The sequence below is a fragment of the Carica papaya genome, chromosome 7, assembly GCF_054855325.1.
Source record: "Carica papaya isolate Zhongbai chromosome 7, ASM5485532v1, whole genome shotgun sequence".
NCBI classification, from domain to species: Eukaryota; Viridiplantae; Streptophyta; class Magnoliopsida; order Brassicales; family Caricaceae; genus Carica; species Carica papaya.
In genome coordinates, this window is record NC_142315.1 from 7,567,121 (window position 1) to 7,584,285 (window position 17,165).

Below are 17,165 nucleotides of genomic sequence, written 5' to 3' on the forward strand. Positions count from 1 at the left end.
CCCCTTCTCATCAATTTATCAATTATGAATATGCATTCTCTTCCTGCTTCCCTAGCAAAAGAAGCTATTCTTGGGGGAAACATCACCTTCCAAATCTGGCTCATCAAGAAATTCCTCAAGCTCTCCTCTTCTCTTCCGATTAGATGATTGTAGTAAGACTTGACGGTAAATTCACCATGCTTCTTCAGCTTCCACATGATCTGATCACTGGAATCATTCAATTGAACATTAGACAAGAGCTGTAGCATGGCCTCATACTCTTCAACCTCCCAATCGTTGAGATTCCTCATCATATTCACAATCTATTCCCTATTACCATTCCCCCCTGTGCATGCATTCTCCACCACCTTGTTTTTAGATTGAGCAATGGTGAAACCCTCGAGAATTGATCTTTAAGACTATCTCTACCAATCCAATCATCCTACCAGAACATAATTTTATCCCCCTTCCCACCTTCCATTTTACTTGTATATGGAAGTAGCCATATATGATTACAAAAATACACTCAATAATCAAGAGATTTATATCTTGATGAAGCAAATATACAAAAAAGAAAGAAAACATGTTCTGGTTTTGTGGCAGTATATTTTGGATTCTGAGTCCAATCAGCATACATCAAAACAATTATTATTATTATTGTTATTATTATTTTTTTCTGGATTTCAGTTGCAACTACCTGTTCTTTTTTCCCTTTAATGGGATAATGGTTCTGAAAGTTGTGAGCTCCACTGCAATCACAAAAATCAGCTTGTGGAAAATGTACTTTCCTGATATAAGGATAAATATATTTTTCTGGATGTAATGTTTCTTCCTTTTCTTCTTTCCCTTCCGAAAAAGGAGTTTTGTTGCATGACAGGGTTCTAATGAGTTAATGGATAAATTGGCAGTGGAAATGTTGATTTCAAGTTTTCCTAGTTACCTCTGAAAAAAAGAAAAACACTTTCCTAGTTAAATATTTTTACTGCAGAAGTTTATTTTTTGAAATAAATAATGCCTTTCTTGCAGACTTTCGAAGATGGTGATATGGCATTGCTTGATATGGGAGCTGAGTACCATTTTTATGGATCTGATATAACTTGTTCCTTCCCTGTAAGTACATGCATTTACATTAGAGATTGATCTTCTATCATAATATTCCTAAGTCATTATGCATGTTAGATCTTGCTTTTTCTGGGAAGTTACTCTTCCAGTTGGGTTCGATGTGCTGCCTTGTGTTGCGAAAAAGCTTACACAGCACACATATATTAAACTAAAAGTTGAGCAAGAAAGAGGAACAATAGAGAGTTTAATGTGCTTCGGTAGTTTGCCTACATATATGGAGTGACCAGCAAAATTTTCACTATTGTGGAGCTTCACTTGCACAAGCTAGGGTTTTCCTTTATATAGTGGAAGGGCAAAACCAAAATTTACAAGAAGATCCCCATGTAATGAAGGAATGCCCTAGGTTAAAAAAACCACCCTGTCCCTTTAAAGAACAACACTATTGTCAAACAGCATAGGGTTTTTCATAGCTAATGAGGTGGTTGATGGCCTCTTAAAGGATAGGGATAGAGCAGTTCTGTGTGAATTGGACATGGAAAAGGTTTATAACCATGTGGCATGAAATTTCTTATTCTACATGATGGACAAAATGAGTTTTGGTAAAAAGTGGGGCAACTGGATGAAGGCTTGCATCACTTCTTCCTCTTTTGCAGCCCCGGTGAACGGAGGCCCATTGTCTTTTTCCAAAGCTTCCAGAGGGTTGTGTCAAGGGATCTCCTATCATTATTGCTATTTGTAATTGTAACTCATTTTAAGGGTTAGGGAAATGAGTTTGTTTAGAGGCCTTCTGATTGGGAGTGAGAGGAAAGGATGGAAGTAACGCATCTCTTTTTGCAGACAACTCTTTGCTCTTTTGTGAACAGGATTAAAGGGTGCTTCCTAATATCAGGTGTGTGTCACTTTGTTTTGAAGCTGTTTTGAGTCTCAAATTGGCTTGTCAAAATCAGAGTTAGTACAAATTGGACTAAATTGCGAAGCGAGTCAGCTGGCCAGAATAATGGAGTAGGGAGAAGTGAATCTACCTATTAAGTATTTGGGTCTCCTTCTGAGAGGCTAAGGCAAGGAGGTCACTGATGTGGGAGCTAGTGATATACCATTTTGAATCTTGATTAGCTAGTTGAGAAAGAAGTTTACTGTCAAAAGAAAGCAAGCAGATTTTCATCAAAAGCACATTGCCCAACATTCCCATATATTTTGTCTTAGGTTGCTATCCCTTCTAATGTAGTCAAAAGACTGGAGGGGATCCAATATAGATATTTGTGGGGCTTGAGATATTTGAGCTTGAGATCGCTGGTGGATTTTAACAAAGTGCTTAAGGGGAAGTGGCGAAATTCTTGAGGGAGGAGGTAAATTTTTGAAGGAAGTGTTATTTTTCAAAAAAAGTTTTTGAAGGAAGTGTTAATTGCTAAATATGGCAAGGATTTGGGGGGGTTGGTTTACACACTTCCTTAAGGGTTTTCATGGGGTTGGTTTCTAGAAGAAAATTCTTTTGGAGAAACGGGACTTTCAAGAGTGTGTTAAATAGATTGTTGGGTTGGGTCACAAAGTGAGCTTTTGGAGAGATGAGTGACTGGAGGGAGGGGCTTTGATTCGTCAATTTCTTGATATCTTCATTTTAACTCGTTTCAAGAAAGCCACCATCAGAGAATCCTTGATAGACTCTGGAGGGAGTGTGGATGGTTGGTTCTGCTGGTCAGAAATCTAAATGACTGGGAGATCCATGAGTATTTGAGGTTATTGAGGTGCTTCACAGAGGTAAAAGGGTCCAAGATCATAAAGACAGACCAATATGGAAGTTAAATGTGTCGAATATCTTCTCAGTAAAATCGCTATATTGGCATTTGAACAGGGGGACAAAAAACTGTGATGACTTTTTGACAAACCTGATTTGGAAGGTTAGAGCAACTCCTAGGGTGGCCTTCTTCACTTGGAAAGCTGTGAGGAAAACATTCTTATTCCGGACAAGTTAATTAAGAGGTGAAAAATTTTAGTGAACACGAGTGTTATCTGTCAAGGGTAATGCAAAATCTTGTGACTGCATTCTTCTATGGTGCCTGTATGCTCATCAGGTTTGGTCTTTGGCGTGTGGTTTCTTGGGAGTGGACTGGGTGAATAGCTGGTTCAGTTAGGGAAGAGTTATGGGTTTGGAGTTGCATCAAAGGTGATAAGGAATTAAGGTTTATTCATTTGGCTGCATTTTGGGCTACTTGGAAAGTGAGAAATAGAAGAGTTTTGAAGGGACAGAATCTAACTTCGATAGATTTAAGGATTTATAGTTCCAGATCCTGATTTATTTGTTGAGGGATTACCCACTTTATCTAGTGAGGATTTGGAGGATCTAATTGATATCCTGATTGATCCGTAAATATTTTTGTATACTGTTTTTCACCCTCTTGGTGCTTTTGAATATGTTATCATACAATTTAATTCAAAAAAAGCCCTGCTCTTTTACTGAGATCTTCTTCTGAACAGAAAATTCTCTGAATATGAGCAACAACTCGACACCTTGGTTAGGCATCCATGCATTCTAGGAGGCTAGAAGGTTCATTTCTATTTTTTAATTTTTGGAGCCTGTAGGAGAAGAATGGAAAAGCTTTTGATGATTTCAGATAGATGGTTTCCACCCATTAAACTTTTGGGTGCAAAAAACTTTCTCGTTAACCGTAAAGAATACGTCACAGAATGAATTGAACTTTTATCTGCTGAAAGTTTTTTGAACAGGCTGCTGCTCCCTTGGTGATTTGTTGATGTAAAGCTGGCTTATAGCCAAGGGATTAAGTTCGAGCACTCCGAGGAGGCCAGGATAACTAACCACCAGGAGCGAGGCTGGGGTTGAGTGATAATATTTCTGTCTGAAATTTTATATGTATGATAGGGAGAAGAGCACTTAACCCTAGCATAGTGGTTTCATGGATGGCTTAAATCTTGATTTTTGTTGTAACGTACATCTGATTTCTGAGCAGGTGAATGGGAAGTTTACAAGTGATCAAAGTCTTATATATAATGTAAGTGACTTACTGAATTAGTGCTTCTCCTCTGTATGCATTACTTGTATTAAACTAAAACAAGACAATTAGTTAAGTGCTTTTCAGAACTTTCCTGATATAATGTTGATCTTTCTAATGTTTTCCTGTTAAGGCTGTACTAGAAGCTCATAATGCTGTCATATCTGCAATGAAGCCTGAAGTAAGCTGGGTGGATATGCACAGGTAAGGCTTGTTGGTTATTTTTTGCTTTGTGTTAGAGATTCTCATGCTTAAAGGTCAATTTAACCTTTCAACTAATGTAAGCTAGGAGTTTCCAATGTATGGACACATTTAACACATCTTCTTTAATTTAGCAACTTGATCACATTTTCTTCTTTTTATTGCAGATTGGCAGAGAAAATTATTCTCGGGTCATTGAAGGAGGGATGCATCCTTGTTGGGTAACTTATAATTGATGCAGCACCATCTAGAATATTTTTTATTAGTATAGGATTACTAGGATTACCAATATGTTCTAGCATAGTTTTACTATTTATTATATTTTGTTAGGATTTTATTTCTTATTTGGGTAAAAATCTTATTGTGTTATTTGTTTTCATTAAAAGTCATGTCAGGTTATGTGTGCAACCTATAAATACATGACCATTAACATTATTTATCGGATTGAGTAAGAACAAGATTGACTCTAATGCAGAACAGAAGCAGAATATATTTGCTTGATCTCATTCAGAATTACAAGGGTGTTTTAATAGCATCCAAACTAGATGAATAAGTTAAAATCCATTAGGATGTTACTGGAATCCACTAAAAAATATGAAGAATAATATAGAATTTTATAAAAAATTCAGTGTTTACTTTACAACTCATATAGCTTACATATTTATAGTGGTCTCAAAACTAATATTAACAGAACAATGATTGGTAAGAAGGAAATCTAATAGTAAACTAATTTATATAATTATTAATAAAATAGGAAAGAAATCACAACTAATTTAGCATATAAATCTTAACTAAAATTGGGAATATCATTGAAATAATATTTAATTGTGAGATAATAGTAATAATATTCCTATTATTCTTCTCCACTTCTGTTACACTCTTTAATTGAATGCATAACAACAATCCAGTGATTGTGGTTATTCTCAATCCTCTAATTGTGGACTTGATTTTTCCATTTCCTTTTTCAATTGTTCCAAATTCCACAGTGCTACATTAATAGCACTTGAATAGGGTTGTCTTTTTCTTCTGACTTTTATTTGGTGTAATATAAATTTATTTGTTCTTTATCTATTTACTTTTTTCCTTCTAGCAATGTTGATGATATGATGATTGAGCGATTAGGTGCTGTTTTCATGCCTCATGGGCTGGGGCATTTCCTGGGTATTGACACTCACGATCCTGGAGGCTACTTGAAGGTCCTTGTGATTAGCTTATAGGCTTGGGCACATTATATAATGTTTTTATTTTATAGATATCAAGAATCTTAATGTTTTATTGCCTTCTAGAATTTTTAAATGTTTTACGGACTTTGAGAAATTGTGATATTTCCAGGGAATGGAGAAACTGAAAGAGCCTGGTTTGAGATCTTTACGTACAACCAGAAAACTACTTGAGGGAATGGTAATCCATGATTTCCAGAGATGATGCAGTATTTATGCTTTCCAAACAAATAACTGTGACTTGCATGTATTTTTAGTGTAATGAAAAAATGCTCTCTCTCTCTCTCTCTATGGATTGTCTTTCTTCCTTCTCTAAACCAGATTCTTCTAGTCTACCTTTCCTTCACCCTCATGATAGTCATTTCTCTGACTTAGAAGTTCATGCTCATTGAGCCTTAAATCTTTTGATACTGCCTTTTAGAATGGAGTTCTTGACTTAGTAAGAAACTTAGAGAATGGTCGAGGTTCTCAACCCTCCATTGTTTTTGAGAGAGCTGAGATGGATGACTGGAGAATGTTTTGGATGAGTTCTATTGGGGACAAGAAGAAAGTTCATGGAGTAGGAGTACAATGGGAGGACAACAATTGGCTAGCATTGGGGTCAAATACATGTGGTAAGTTCTTGATCCTAGTTGCGAGATAATCTTCATTCTTGAAAGATTCAAGGTTGATGATTAATGACAATTTCTAAAAGCCCTTGGTTGAGTCACAAAGAAGCTTATTGATGCGAAATATGGGATCAACAATGGAATCTAAAACCCTGCATATACATCAGCAATCAGAAACTCAAAACACTTAGCAAACCTTCCCTACTTGACCCGTACTCAACAAGGGAGTGAAAACTAAGGTATTTGGGAAAGAAATAAGAACTATAATTGAAAAGACGTCACGAGACTTACTTTGATTAGTGATCCTAATTCCTAGTACAATAAGTCGGTCGAAAACCCACTGCTTGAAAACTTAAAACAGTAATACATAAATTTTATTAATAAGTTAAAAATTGTAAATTGAATTACAACTCTAAATTGAAGGCTTATTTATAGTGTAGGTCATGCGAATAATAAGAAAAAAAAATCATCTCCTAATTAGTGGTGGAAATTACATAAGAAATTAAATCTATATTAGAATGAAAAACTAGTAAAAATTAAGAAAATTACAATTAAAGTAGAATATATATGATTCACCTATTAGAAAAACTTTTTAAATAGGGGATATCTTAATTAATTGTGGCTGATTTAGGGGAAGAGATTATGCTAAGATATTTTTTTCTTTCTCAAATATTTTCCTTTTCCACGAGATTTGACATTTAAAGAGTTTTCCTCTTTTTCAAGATAGTTTGCAATTTATGAGCAATTTCTCCTCTTGGTTGATCTTTAATAGTGAAATTTTTCTGCATGATTAGGAAATAAAATTTTACGGGAATTTTCCTTTTTCATGTCTTACAGAATTTTTCCTTTTTTTTGCTTATTTTCCTCTTGCACTTGGAGTGAATAATATATATTATTATACTCTTGGGTTAATGACCATGTTGTTTTCTTTTTTGGAGTTTCTTTAATGGGTCCAAACCTATCTTTCTCATTGATCTATGCTTTGATGAAAAGTTAGAAGACTTGTTGAAATCTTTTAACTCTCTCGCTTGTAATGGGTCACTTGGCATTGATATATCATCTCTGTCAACTTGATCCATGTTCATGCTCACATCATCCTCTCCCTTTTTAAAAAGATTCATTATCGATTCTGGACCTACATCAAAAAGGAAATTGTCAGAAACATTAAAGATAGTAGACACATTGTACTCACCTGAGAGATCAATTTTGTAGGTATTGTCATTTATACACTCTAAAACTTGAAAAGGTTCGTCTTCTCGGGGGTCCAATTTAGATTTTTGTTGATTGAGAAATATTTTTCTTTGCATATGAACCCATACCCAATCGCCCAGTTGGAACACTACTCATTTCCTTCCTTTATTGGTGTGTCGTGCATAGTATTCATTCTTTTTATGGATATGCTGCCTAACCTTTTCATGTATGACTTTAACAAGTTTTGCTTTCCGTTGACCATCGGTATCCTGAATTTCCTACAAAGGTAAAGGTGTGAAGTCCAACGGAATTAAATAATTAAAACCATAAATAATCTCAAAAGGTGAAAATCTTGTAGATGTATGAATGCTCCTATTATACGCAAATTCTACTATAGGCAAATAATCCTTCCATGTTTTCAAGTTTCGGTCAACTATAACTCTCAACAAGGATCCTTAGATCCTATTAATGACCTCAGTCTGACTATCAGTTTGGGGTGACATATAGTAGAGAATAACAACTTAGTTCCTAATTTACCCCACAGAACTCTCCAAAAGTGACTTAGGAATTTTACATCCCTATCACTCACAATTTTCTTAGTAATGCCATGAAATCTCACAACATTCTTGAAAATTAAATTTGCAATATTTATCGTATCATCTGTCTTATGACATGCAATGAAGTGTGACATCTTACTAAATCTATCCACGACGACAAATATGCTATCACTATCTCTCCTGGTCTTAGGCAATCTAAATACAAAATCTATAGATATATATAAGGTGTTGTAGGCACAGGTAAAAGTGTGTATAATCCATGAGGTAGAACTCTAGATTTGTATTACTTACATGCAATGCACTTACTATAAATGCGTTCAGCATCTTTCATCATGTTAGGCTAATAAAAATGCTCATTTAAAATATCTAGAGTTTTAACTACCCTAAAGTGCCACATCAATCCCCCACTATGAGCCTCACACACCAGTAATTCCCTGAGTGAACAATTAGGCACACATAACCTACCATCTCTAAGAAGAACACCATCATGCCTATAAAATTTATGAAATGCAGAATTGCTTACATGCATGATAAACAGTGAAAAAATCATTATCATTAGCATACATCTTCTTAATATGTTTAAGTGTAGAAATCAAAGCATACCTACGAGATGGTGTATCAGTAACAATATTATCGTTACCTTGTTTATACTTGATTACATAGGAGAAAGATTCTACAAACTCGACCCACTTACCGTGACGACAGTTGAGTTTACCTTGACCTTTCAGATATTTTAGGGATTCATGATCTGTGTGGATCACGAATTTCTTTGGCAATAAATAGTGTTGTCATACCTCTAATATTCTCACCAAGGTATACAACTCCTTGTCGTAGATTGAGTAGTTCAACAATGCGCTACTAAGTTTCTCATTAAAATAAGTCACGGGACGCTCTTCCTGCATCAGAACTGCTCCTATACCAATATCTGAAGCATCACATTCAAGGTCAAAAATTTTATTAAAGTCAGGTAAAGTTAACATAGGTGCAGAACATAATTTATTTTTTGATAAAGTAAAAGCATGCTCTTATTTTTCAGTTCATATAAATTTTATATTTTTCTTTATGAGTTCATTTAATGGTGTTGCTATGAAACTGAAATCCCTAACAAACCTGCGGTAGAAGCTCCCTAAACATGAAAACTCTTTACCTCACTGGCTGATGTCAGAGTAGGCCATTTTCTTGTTGCTATCACCTTATCTTCATCTACCTCAATGCTCTATGCACTAATTACAAATCCTAAAAAAATTAATTTTTTATTGTAGGAGGTACATTTCTTGGCATTTGCATATAACTGTTCCTTTTTAAGGATCTCAAGGACATATTGGATATGGTGAAGGTGATCCTCTAAAGACTTGCTGTAAATCAGAATGTCATCAAAGTAAACTATCATAGATTTACCTTGAAATGGTCGTAAAATATGGTTCATAAGTCTCATGAAAGTGCTAGGGGTATTTGATAACCCAAATGGCATTACTAACTACTCATACAACCCATACTTGGTTTTAAAGGTAATTTTCACTCATCTCCAGGTTTTATCATAATCTGGTGGTATTCACTCTCAAGATTTATCTTAGTGAAAATAGTAAATCCACTTAATTCATCTAACATATCATCTAATCTAGGGTTAGGGTGTCTATACTTCACCGTAATTTTGTTGACGGATCGGCAATCCACATACATCCTCCAAGAGCCATCTTTCTTAAGCACAAGTAACACTGGAACAGCACAAAGGCTCAAACTTTCTCTTACATATCCCTTACCTAACAACTCCTTCATTTGCCACTGAAGTTCCTTTGTCTCATTAGGATTACTTCGATAGGCTGGACGGTTGGGAATGGAAGCTTCAGGGATAAAATCAATCTGATGTTCAGTCCCCGTAGTGGTGGTAGACCATCCGAAATCTCCTCCAAGAATACATCTTCATATTCCTGCAAAAGAGAGAAAATAAAACTAGGCAAAGAAAGTGTCAAGGTAAGAAAAGGTTAGATAGGCTTCATTGTACCGAAGTATAATTAAGCTTTGTTTCTCACAGATCGCTCTCTTCACTTTTCTCTCCCTTACATATAAACATTCTTTTCTTTTCACTCTCTCTCACTTTCTCTCATTGGGCCTTTTTTGTTGTTCTTTTGGGTCTCTTTTACGCTGAGTGTTTATCATACTATCATGGTATTAATTCTTGAACCCGTTGTGATGTACCTGTTTATCATACTATCATGGTCGTCCAAATAGGATATGACTAGCGTGCATGGGAACGACATCACAGCATACCTCATCTTTGTACTTGCCTATGAAGAAGGGAATCTTGACTTGCTTGTGTATCCTGACTTCTCCACACTCATTGAGTCAATGTACTCTATAAGAGTTAGGGTGCTTAGTATAAGACAATCTTAACTTATCAACTAGCAAAGTATTGACGACATTGGCACAACTGTCTCCGTTTATGATCAGACTGCATACCTTCTCATTCACATAACATCTGGTATGAAAGATATTCTCTCTTTCATCGTTGTCTGTCTTTTTGGATTGTATATTTAAGTCTCTCCGAACAGCCAATATCTCAACCTGTACTGGGGCTACTAAATTGTCTTCACAATCATGTAGTGACGTTCTACTATCATCATCACTGCTGTACTCACTAGTAGTCTCTATTTCGCCATCGTCTCGCAGTAACATGAGACTTTTGTTGGGGCATTGTGACGCGATGTGTCTAACTCCAAAGCACCTAAAACACTTGATAGAAATTGGTCTTTGATAGCAATAGGTGGTTTAGGGTTACCTTTAGATTTGCTAGAGTTGAGCTTGTCCTTCCTTTCTTCAAGTTTCTTTCTTTCTTCTTTTTTAGCCCATCTAGAACTAAACTGAGGGGTCGACTGAGAATTACTTATGGAGGAACCTCTATACTTTAGATGTTTCTCAATCTTCATAGTCATATACCATCTCATCTAGATCTATGTAGTGATGCAGTTCCACAGCATTGGTAATCTCCTTGTTCAGACCATTCAAAAATTTAGGCATGGTGGTTTCTGGGCTCTCATAAATTTTAGCTCTAATCATTGTCATCTCCATCTCTTTGTGCTAATCTTCCAACGAGAGGGATCCTTGGGTCAATCTTTGGAGTTTCTGACGCAATTCTCTGTCATAATAAAATCAGGTTGGTCTCTATCTCTTCTCCAGAGGGCGATCACTTGATCCCACTAAACAAGTGTGTAATATGTGAACTCAACTGTTGTTAGCTTTGCTTTCTTTGTTTCACTATAGTTGTGGCAGTCAAAAATCAACTCTACCTTCCGTTCCTATTCGAGATAGGTCTCTGTATCATTCATTCCTCTGAACGGGGATATCTGCATCTTGATAGATATGATATTATCATGTTCTCTCCGGATTTCTCTTCTATTGACTTCACTATTGTTGCCATTTGACTCATCATCATCCTGGTGGTGTTGGCATCTGGGATGGTTACGCTTCCTCCATCTCTCTCATTCATTCTTATTGTTATACCTTCAATAGCTAAGCTCAGTCTATTATACATGTCATCCATCTTAGCCTCCATGCATTCTTCCAATGTCATAGGTTGGTTGGTTTTACTAAGTTGTGACATATTTATAAAAAAATGTTAATGGAAAAAAGAAATCACTCCCTCTCAATCACTCGTGTTGATCTCTCATGTCTTTTTTTGTCAAATTGAGTGTTGAAATTGAATCTTTTGAATTAAGACAAACAATGTTGTCTTTTAAGACTTTGCAAAGAATCCTATAAAATGATCTTATTCTCTAAAAGTTCAAAAGTAAGTACATAGAAAAAGAGTATATGATGTTATTATACTTATAGGTAAATAGTTAGGATGCAATTAACCACTTAGATGTATAACGGAACTAAAACACTTAAGAAAGAATGAAATTGGAAGTAAAAAAAGACAATTATGGACTTAAAGCGTCAAGAATCCGATTAATCCCTATGGATATTAACCGAAATGTTATACCTAATTATTCTACCCTAATGACAGATGCGCTCTATGACTCACTTGAATTTCTGTGACGCAGATATTAATGCAGAATATTGAATGTAATGTTGTAAAAAGAACCAAGGAATCACACTTCTCTCTTTTTTTTTTTTTACTCCTTTTTTTTTAATTATAATAATACCGTAAAAAAAAATCTTGAAAACAAAATAAATGAAATAGTATTTTATGCAACAAGCGCTAATTTTATGTAAGAAAATAAATGAAAATAGTAAATAAAAAAATAGTAGATTTATTGGAGTCTAAACTCTGATACCAACTGATACGGAACTCGAGATCAACAATAGAATCTGAAACTCCGCATGTACATCAGTAATCAGAAACTCAAAATCCTAAACAAACCTTCCCTACTTGACCCGTACTCAATAGGGGAGTGAAAACCAAAGTATCTGGGAAAAAAATGAGAACTAGAATTGAAAAGATGTCACAAGACTTATTTCGATAGGTGATCCCAATTTCTAGCTCAACAAGTTGGTTGAAAACTTATTCACTCGCTCTTATAAGCTTGAAAGCTTAAAACAAGAATATATGAAGTTTATTAATAAGTTGAAAATTTTAAATTGAATTACAACTTTAAATTAAAACTTATTTATTGTGTAGACCGTGTGAATAATAAGGAAAAAAAATAATCTTCTAATTAATAATAAAAATTACATAGGAAATTAAATCTATTCTAGAATGGAAAACTAATAAAAATTAAGAAAATTACAACTAAAATATGATAGATATGACTTTTTTATGAGAAAAACTTTTTAAATAGGGAATATGTTAATTAATTGTGATTGATTTAGGGAAAGAGATTCTCCCAAGATATTTTTTTCTTTCTCAAATATTTTTCTTTTCTGCGCGCTTTGACATTTAAGGAGTTTTCCTCTTTTTCAAGATAATTTGCAATTTGTGAACAATTTCTCCTCTTGGCTGATCTTTAATTGTGAAAATTTCCCACATGATTAGTAAATAATATTCCATGGGAATTTTCCTTCTTCATATCTTGCAGAATTTTTTCCTTTTTTTGCTTATTTCCCTCTTGCACTTGGGGTGAATAATATATACTATTATACCATTAGGTTAATAGTCATGTTGTCTTCTTTTCTTAAAGTTCTTTAATGGGTTTAAACCCATCTTCCTTATTAATCCACGTTTGGATAAAAAGTTGAAAGGTTTGTTGTAATCTTTTAGCTCTCTCTCTTGTAATGAGCCCACTTGGTATTGAGATATCTTCTCCGCCAACTTGATCCATGTCCATGCTCACATCACTTATTTTGCCTTTAGTGCATGCCTGATGTTCTAAGCTTCCTCCTCCACTTGGTATTGAGATATCTTCTCCGCCAACTTGATCCATGTCCATGCTCACATCACTTATTTTGCCTTTAGTGCATGCCTGATGTTCTAAGCTTCCTCCTCCTATTGTTGGCTTTTATGGAGCTGTTTTATGGGATCCTTATGTCGGTCTCCTTCCAAAAAGAAGAGTGACTTCATGCCTTGCTTGCAATTTCTGCCTTTTGTTCTTAGTTCGGATGGTCCTCAATGGAAGACCAAAAGGTAATCATTTGCCTAGTCTTAGTGGCTTGACTTTCCATTCCCTTACACTACTTTAGTTAAAAATTCGTAATGGAAAAGAGTGGTTTCTAAAGTAGAGGAGAAGAGAAGTGTTTCCCTTGTTTGAATAATTATTGAAAAAGTAAAGGAAAAGAAAATATTGTTACAATATTTTGTTTGATTTAACTTATTTTTTTTATTTTAAATACCGGAAGAAAAAGTAGTTATAAAAAGATGGTAATAATTTTCTATTAGAAGAAAGTTAATAATAATTTTTGTTAATAGAAACTAAAATTTAGGTAGTTTGGATGAAACAGAAAATACCCTACTAAAATTTTAAGTCCTTTCCTTCTTTTCCATCAATTTGGAGGAACAGAAAACTAAGAGTTTTGGGGGAAAGCAATAAATGTTCATCATTCCTCCCTTTTCATTTACTAATTATTATATTTGATCCAAACAAGTGAATAGAGGGTTGAGCATCCTTTTCTTTTATTTCCTTTGCCCGACATCTCTCAGTCAGGAGGGTGATCATCCTTTCCTTTCCTTTCCTTTCCTTCTTCCCACGTCCCTCAATCTAAACTTATTTTTAATGAGCAGAATAAGGAATGGCTTGCTAAACCTTTCTCTAAGGAGTTAAATTGTGGAAGCAATCATGTATTGCAAAGGGGTTATGGGGTCGGATGGTTTCTTTATGCCTTATTTTCAAAAGAACTGGAAACTGGTAAAAAATAATTTTGGGGCCATCTTCTCCAATTTTTTGAGATAGGATCTTTTGTCTCTAACTGTAATTCAACTTTCCTAGTGCTTATTCGAAAAGATGAAAGAACTTCTAATATAAAGGACTTTGGACCTATTAGTTAGGTGGTCAATGTATATGCATCAGTGTTAAGGTTCTGGCTAGAATTAGGGCAGGTTATTTGCAATGTGGTGGGTGAGGTTCAACATATCTTTTTGAGGGGAGTAAAATCTTGGATGATGCAATAATTGCCAATGGGTAGTTAACTTTTCCCAAAAGAAGGGTATCGGATGGGGGTTAATTTGCAAGCTTTATATAGAGAAGGCTTACGATCACATATCTTAGGAGTCCCTATGTTATATGTTGAAGCGGCTTAGTTTTGGCACTAGATGTCTTCATGGATGAAGACGCATTTCTTTTTCTTTTGCAACTATGATGAATGCTGCACCTTTGTGCTTTCAAATACCTCTAAAAGTCTTCGGTAAGGGGATCCTCTCTCCCTAATCCTTTTCATCATTGTCATAGTCGCCTTTAATAGAAAGCTTGTCACATCTAAGGAGTAAAGGTTGATTGGGATTTTGGTTGTGGGTAGAGGAGGTGATGCTGTGGAAGTGACCCACTTTCTTTTATAAGACCTTACCACATTGCAAGCCCAGTTGTAATGCCCTTGTTAATGTCAGGCGCATTTTTTTTTACTCTTTCCAAGTTGTCTCTGACCTTAAAATCAACTAGTCAAGTCCCTCTTAGGGATGACTTCATTATGGATTCCCTTGTTGACATTTTGTTGTATGAGGTGTCTACTTTACCTTTAAAGTTTATGGGGTTACCACTAATAGCCAAATTCCAAGACATCTGGGGACATAAATCTTCTTAAGACTAGGACCTGTATTTATTTGACCCACAATTTCAAACACTAACTGTCTATTATTTATATATTTTTTTTGAGATAAAAAATATGAAGCATATCACAAACTGTCTACTATAACTAGCATTATGTCTATTAGAAAGTAGGACCAACATACGTCAAAACAGCTTACACATGTTAAACATAGAATAAATGGACTACATCAGTCACACGAACATAGCGTTAGATTAAATCTTAAGATATTAATTCTTCATCTTCCTTTAATATACTTTATCAAATGACAAAATGACATGGTTCATAGCATCATTTCTGCCCTCTAAAATACACTCGTTCTTGAGCCAAAATTAAAATAGCGAAGGGCTTTTTGTTCTTCAAACTCCTTAGAAGTATCAGCACAAGAAGGATCCTGATGAATTAACACTTCTTGCTGACCAGGGAGAACCCTAGAATCCAAAAAAAAGCTTGGGGAGTTAAGAGTAGGGACCATATAATGTAGGAGAGGTGGTGTCAGAGAGCAATTTGTTGAGCCAATAGAATTTCTTCAAACAAGAGACATGGAAGATAGAATGTTACTTAGAGTCTTCAGGAAAGCTTAATTATATGCCAAAAATCCGATATGCTTCTAATGGGGACAAGACCATAAAAACAAGGAGTTAGCTTTTAATTGAATTTGTTACCTTAGGAGATGGTGTTGTAATTTGAGAAGTAATAAATCCCCCACCTCAAAAGGTACATCATGGTGGTGAGTATCTTAAGATGTCTACATAAAATTCTGGGCATGAGTAAGGCAGTCAAACAATCCCTATAAAATGACATATTGAGTATGTAACTCATATTCCACTACCATAATACAAAGTGACCCAAGGCAGACAACAATTTTAGGAGTTGGTTTCGCCTTCAAAGAAGACTGACCCATGTTATAACAATACTTGATGTTTATTAAAGGATGATCTGATGAATATATTTAAAGAGTTACATCAATATGACACATTTGTGAAATCTCTCAATTCAACATTTATTGTGCTTATTGCCAAGGTGGAGGATGCTAAAGACATTAGACAGTTCAAACCTATTAGCTTGGTTGGCTGCATCAACAAGTTCATTTCCAAAGTTCTTGCTAGAAGATTGACCTGGGTTCTTGGGGATGTTATTGGTGAGAACTAGCATATGTTTGTGGAGGATAGACAGATTTTGAATGTGGTTTTGGTGGCTAGTGAGGTTGTGGATGAGATTGTGGGTAGGGTAGAGGAAGAGATTTTATGTAAATTGGATATGGAAAAGGCATACGAACATGTGTGTTGGGAGTTTGTGGAGTATATGTTAGGGAGGTTGGGAATTGCTAGGAAGTGGATGAAAGCTTGCATGACAACAGCTTCTTTTGCAGTCTTGGTCAATGGTGGCACTTCGACTTGCTTCAAGGCCTATAGAGATTTGAGACAAGATGACCTTTTATTTCCATTTTTGTTTATTATTGTTATGGAAGTCTTGGACAAGATCGTTGAAAAAATCAGGGAGGTGAACTTGATCAGGGGTATTGTGGTTGGGAGTGGTGGTGATCAATTAGAAGTGTCTCATTTGTTCTTTGCAGACGATACATTGATTTTCTGTCAACCGGAAAAGGAGATGATCATGAATTTGAGATGTATTCTCTTAATGTTTTAAAGTTGTTTCTAGGTTAAATATCAACTTGTAGAAATCTAAACTAATGATATTGTGAGTAAGGGTAATGGTGACCGGTTAGCTAATGCTCTTGGGTGCAAGATTGTTAATTTGTTTATTTTAAATACTTAGGTCTTCCTTTGGGAGAAAAGTATAAGGACGTGAAATCTTGGGATCCGGTGATTGATTTATTTGAGGTGGAAGAGAAACTTCCTTTCAAAAGGGGGGAGATTGACTTTTATTCAAAATACTCTCACTAATCTCCTTGTTTAATATTTGTCCACTTTGACTATTCCTATGAAAATTGTCCAGAAATTAAAGAGCATTCAGTGTCGTTTTCTATGAGGGGATGATGAGAGAAGTAGAAAATATCATTTGGTTAGATGGGATGATGTGAAGTAGCCTAAGGGGTGGGGGGGCCTGGAACTTCATTCATTGGTAGATTTGAACAAAGCTTTATTAGGGAAGTGGGTGTAGAAGATGCCATTGGAGGAGGGGATGTTGTGGTGTAGGATCATTGGGGCG

General features: G+C 35.3%; 1 protein-coding gene across 1 annotated transcript in view; it reads left to right on the forward strand.

Annotated features, from left to right (window-relative positions):
- LOC110812409 (Metallopeptidase M24 family protein) overlaps window positions 1-17,165 on the forward strand; it is a 29,279-nt gene that overhangs the window by 6,991 nt on the left and 5,123 nt on the right. Inside the window, exons 9-14 of the mRNA XM_022039182.2 lie at window positions 1,006-1,089; window positions 4,005-4,046; window positions 4,180-4,250; window positions 4,415-4,468; window positions 5,338-5,443; window positions 5,580-5,648. Of these exons, the coding sequence (XP_021894874.1) occupies window positions 1,006-1,089; window positions 4,005-4,046; window positions 4,180-4,250; window positions 4,415-4,468; window positions 5,338-5,443; window positions 5,580-5,648 (426 nt within the window). The remainder of the gene's footprint in view (window positions 1-1,005; window positions 1,090-4,004; window positions 4,047-4,179; window positions 4,251-4,414; window positions 4,469-5,337; window positions 5,444-5,579; window positions 5,649-17,165) is intronic.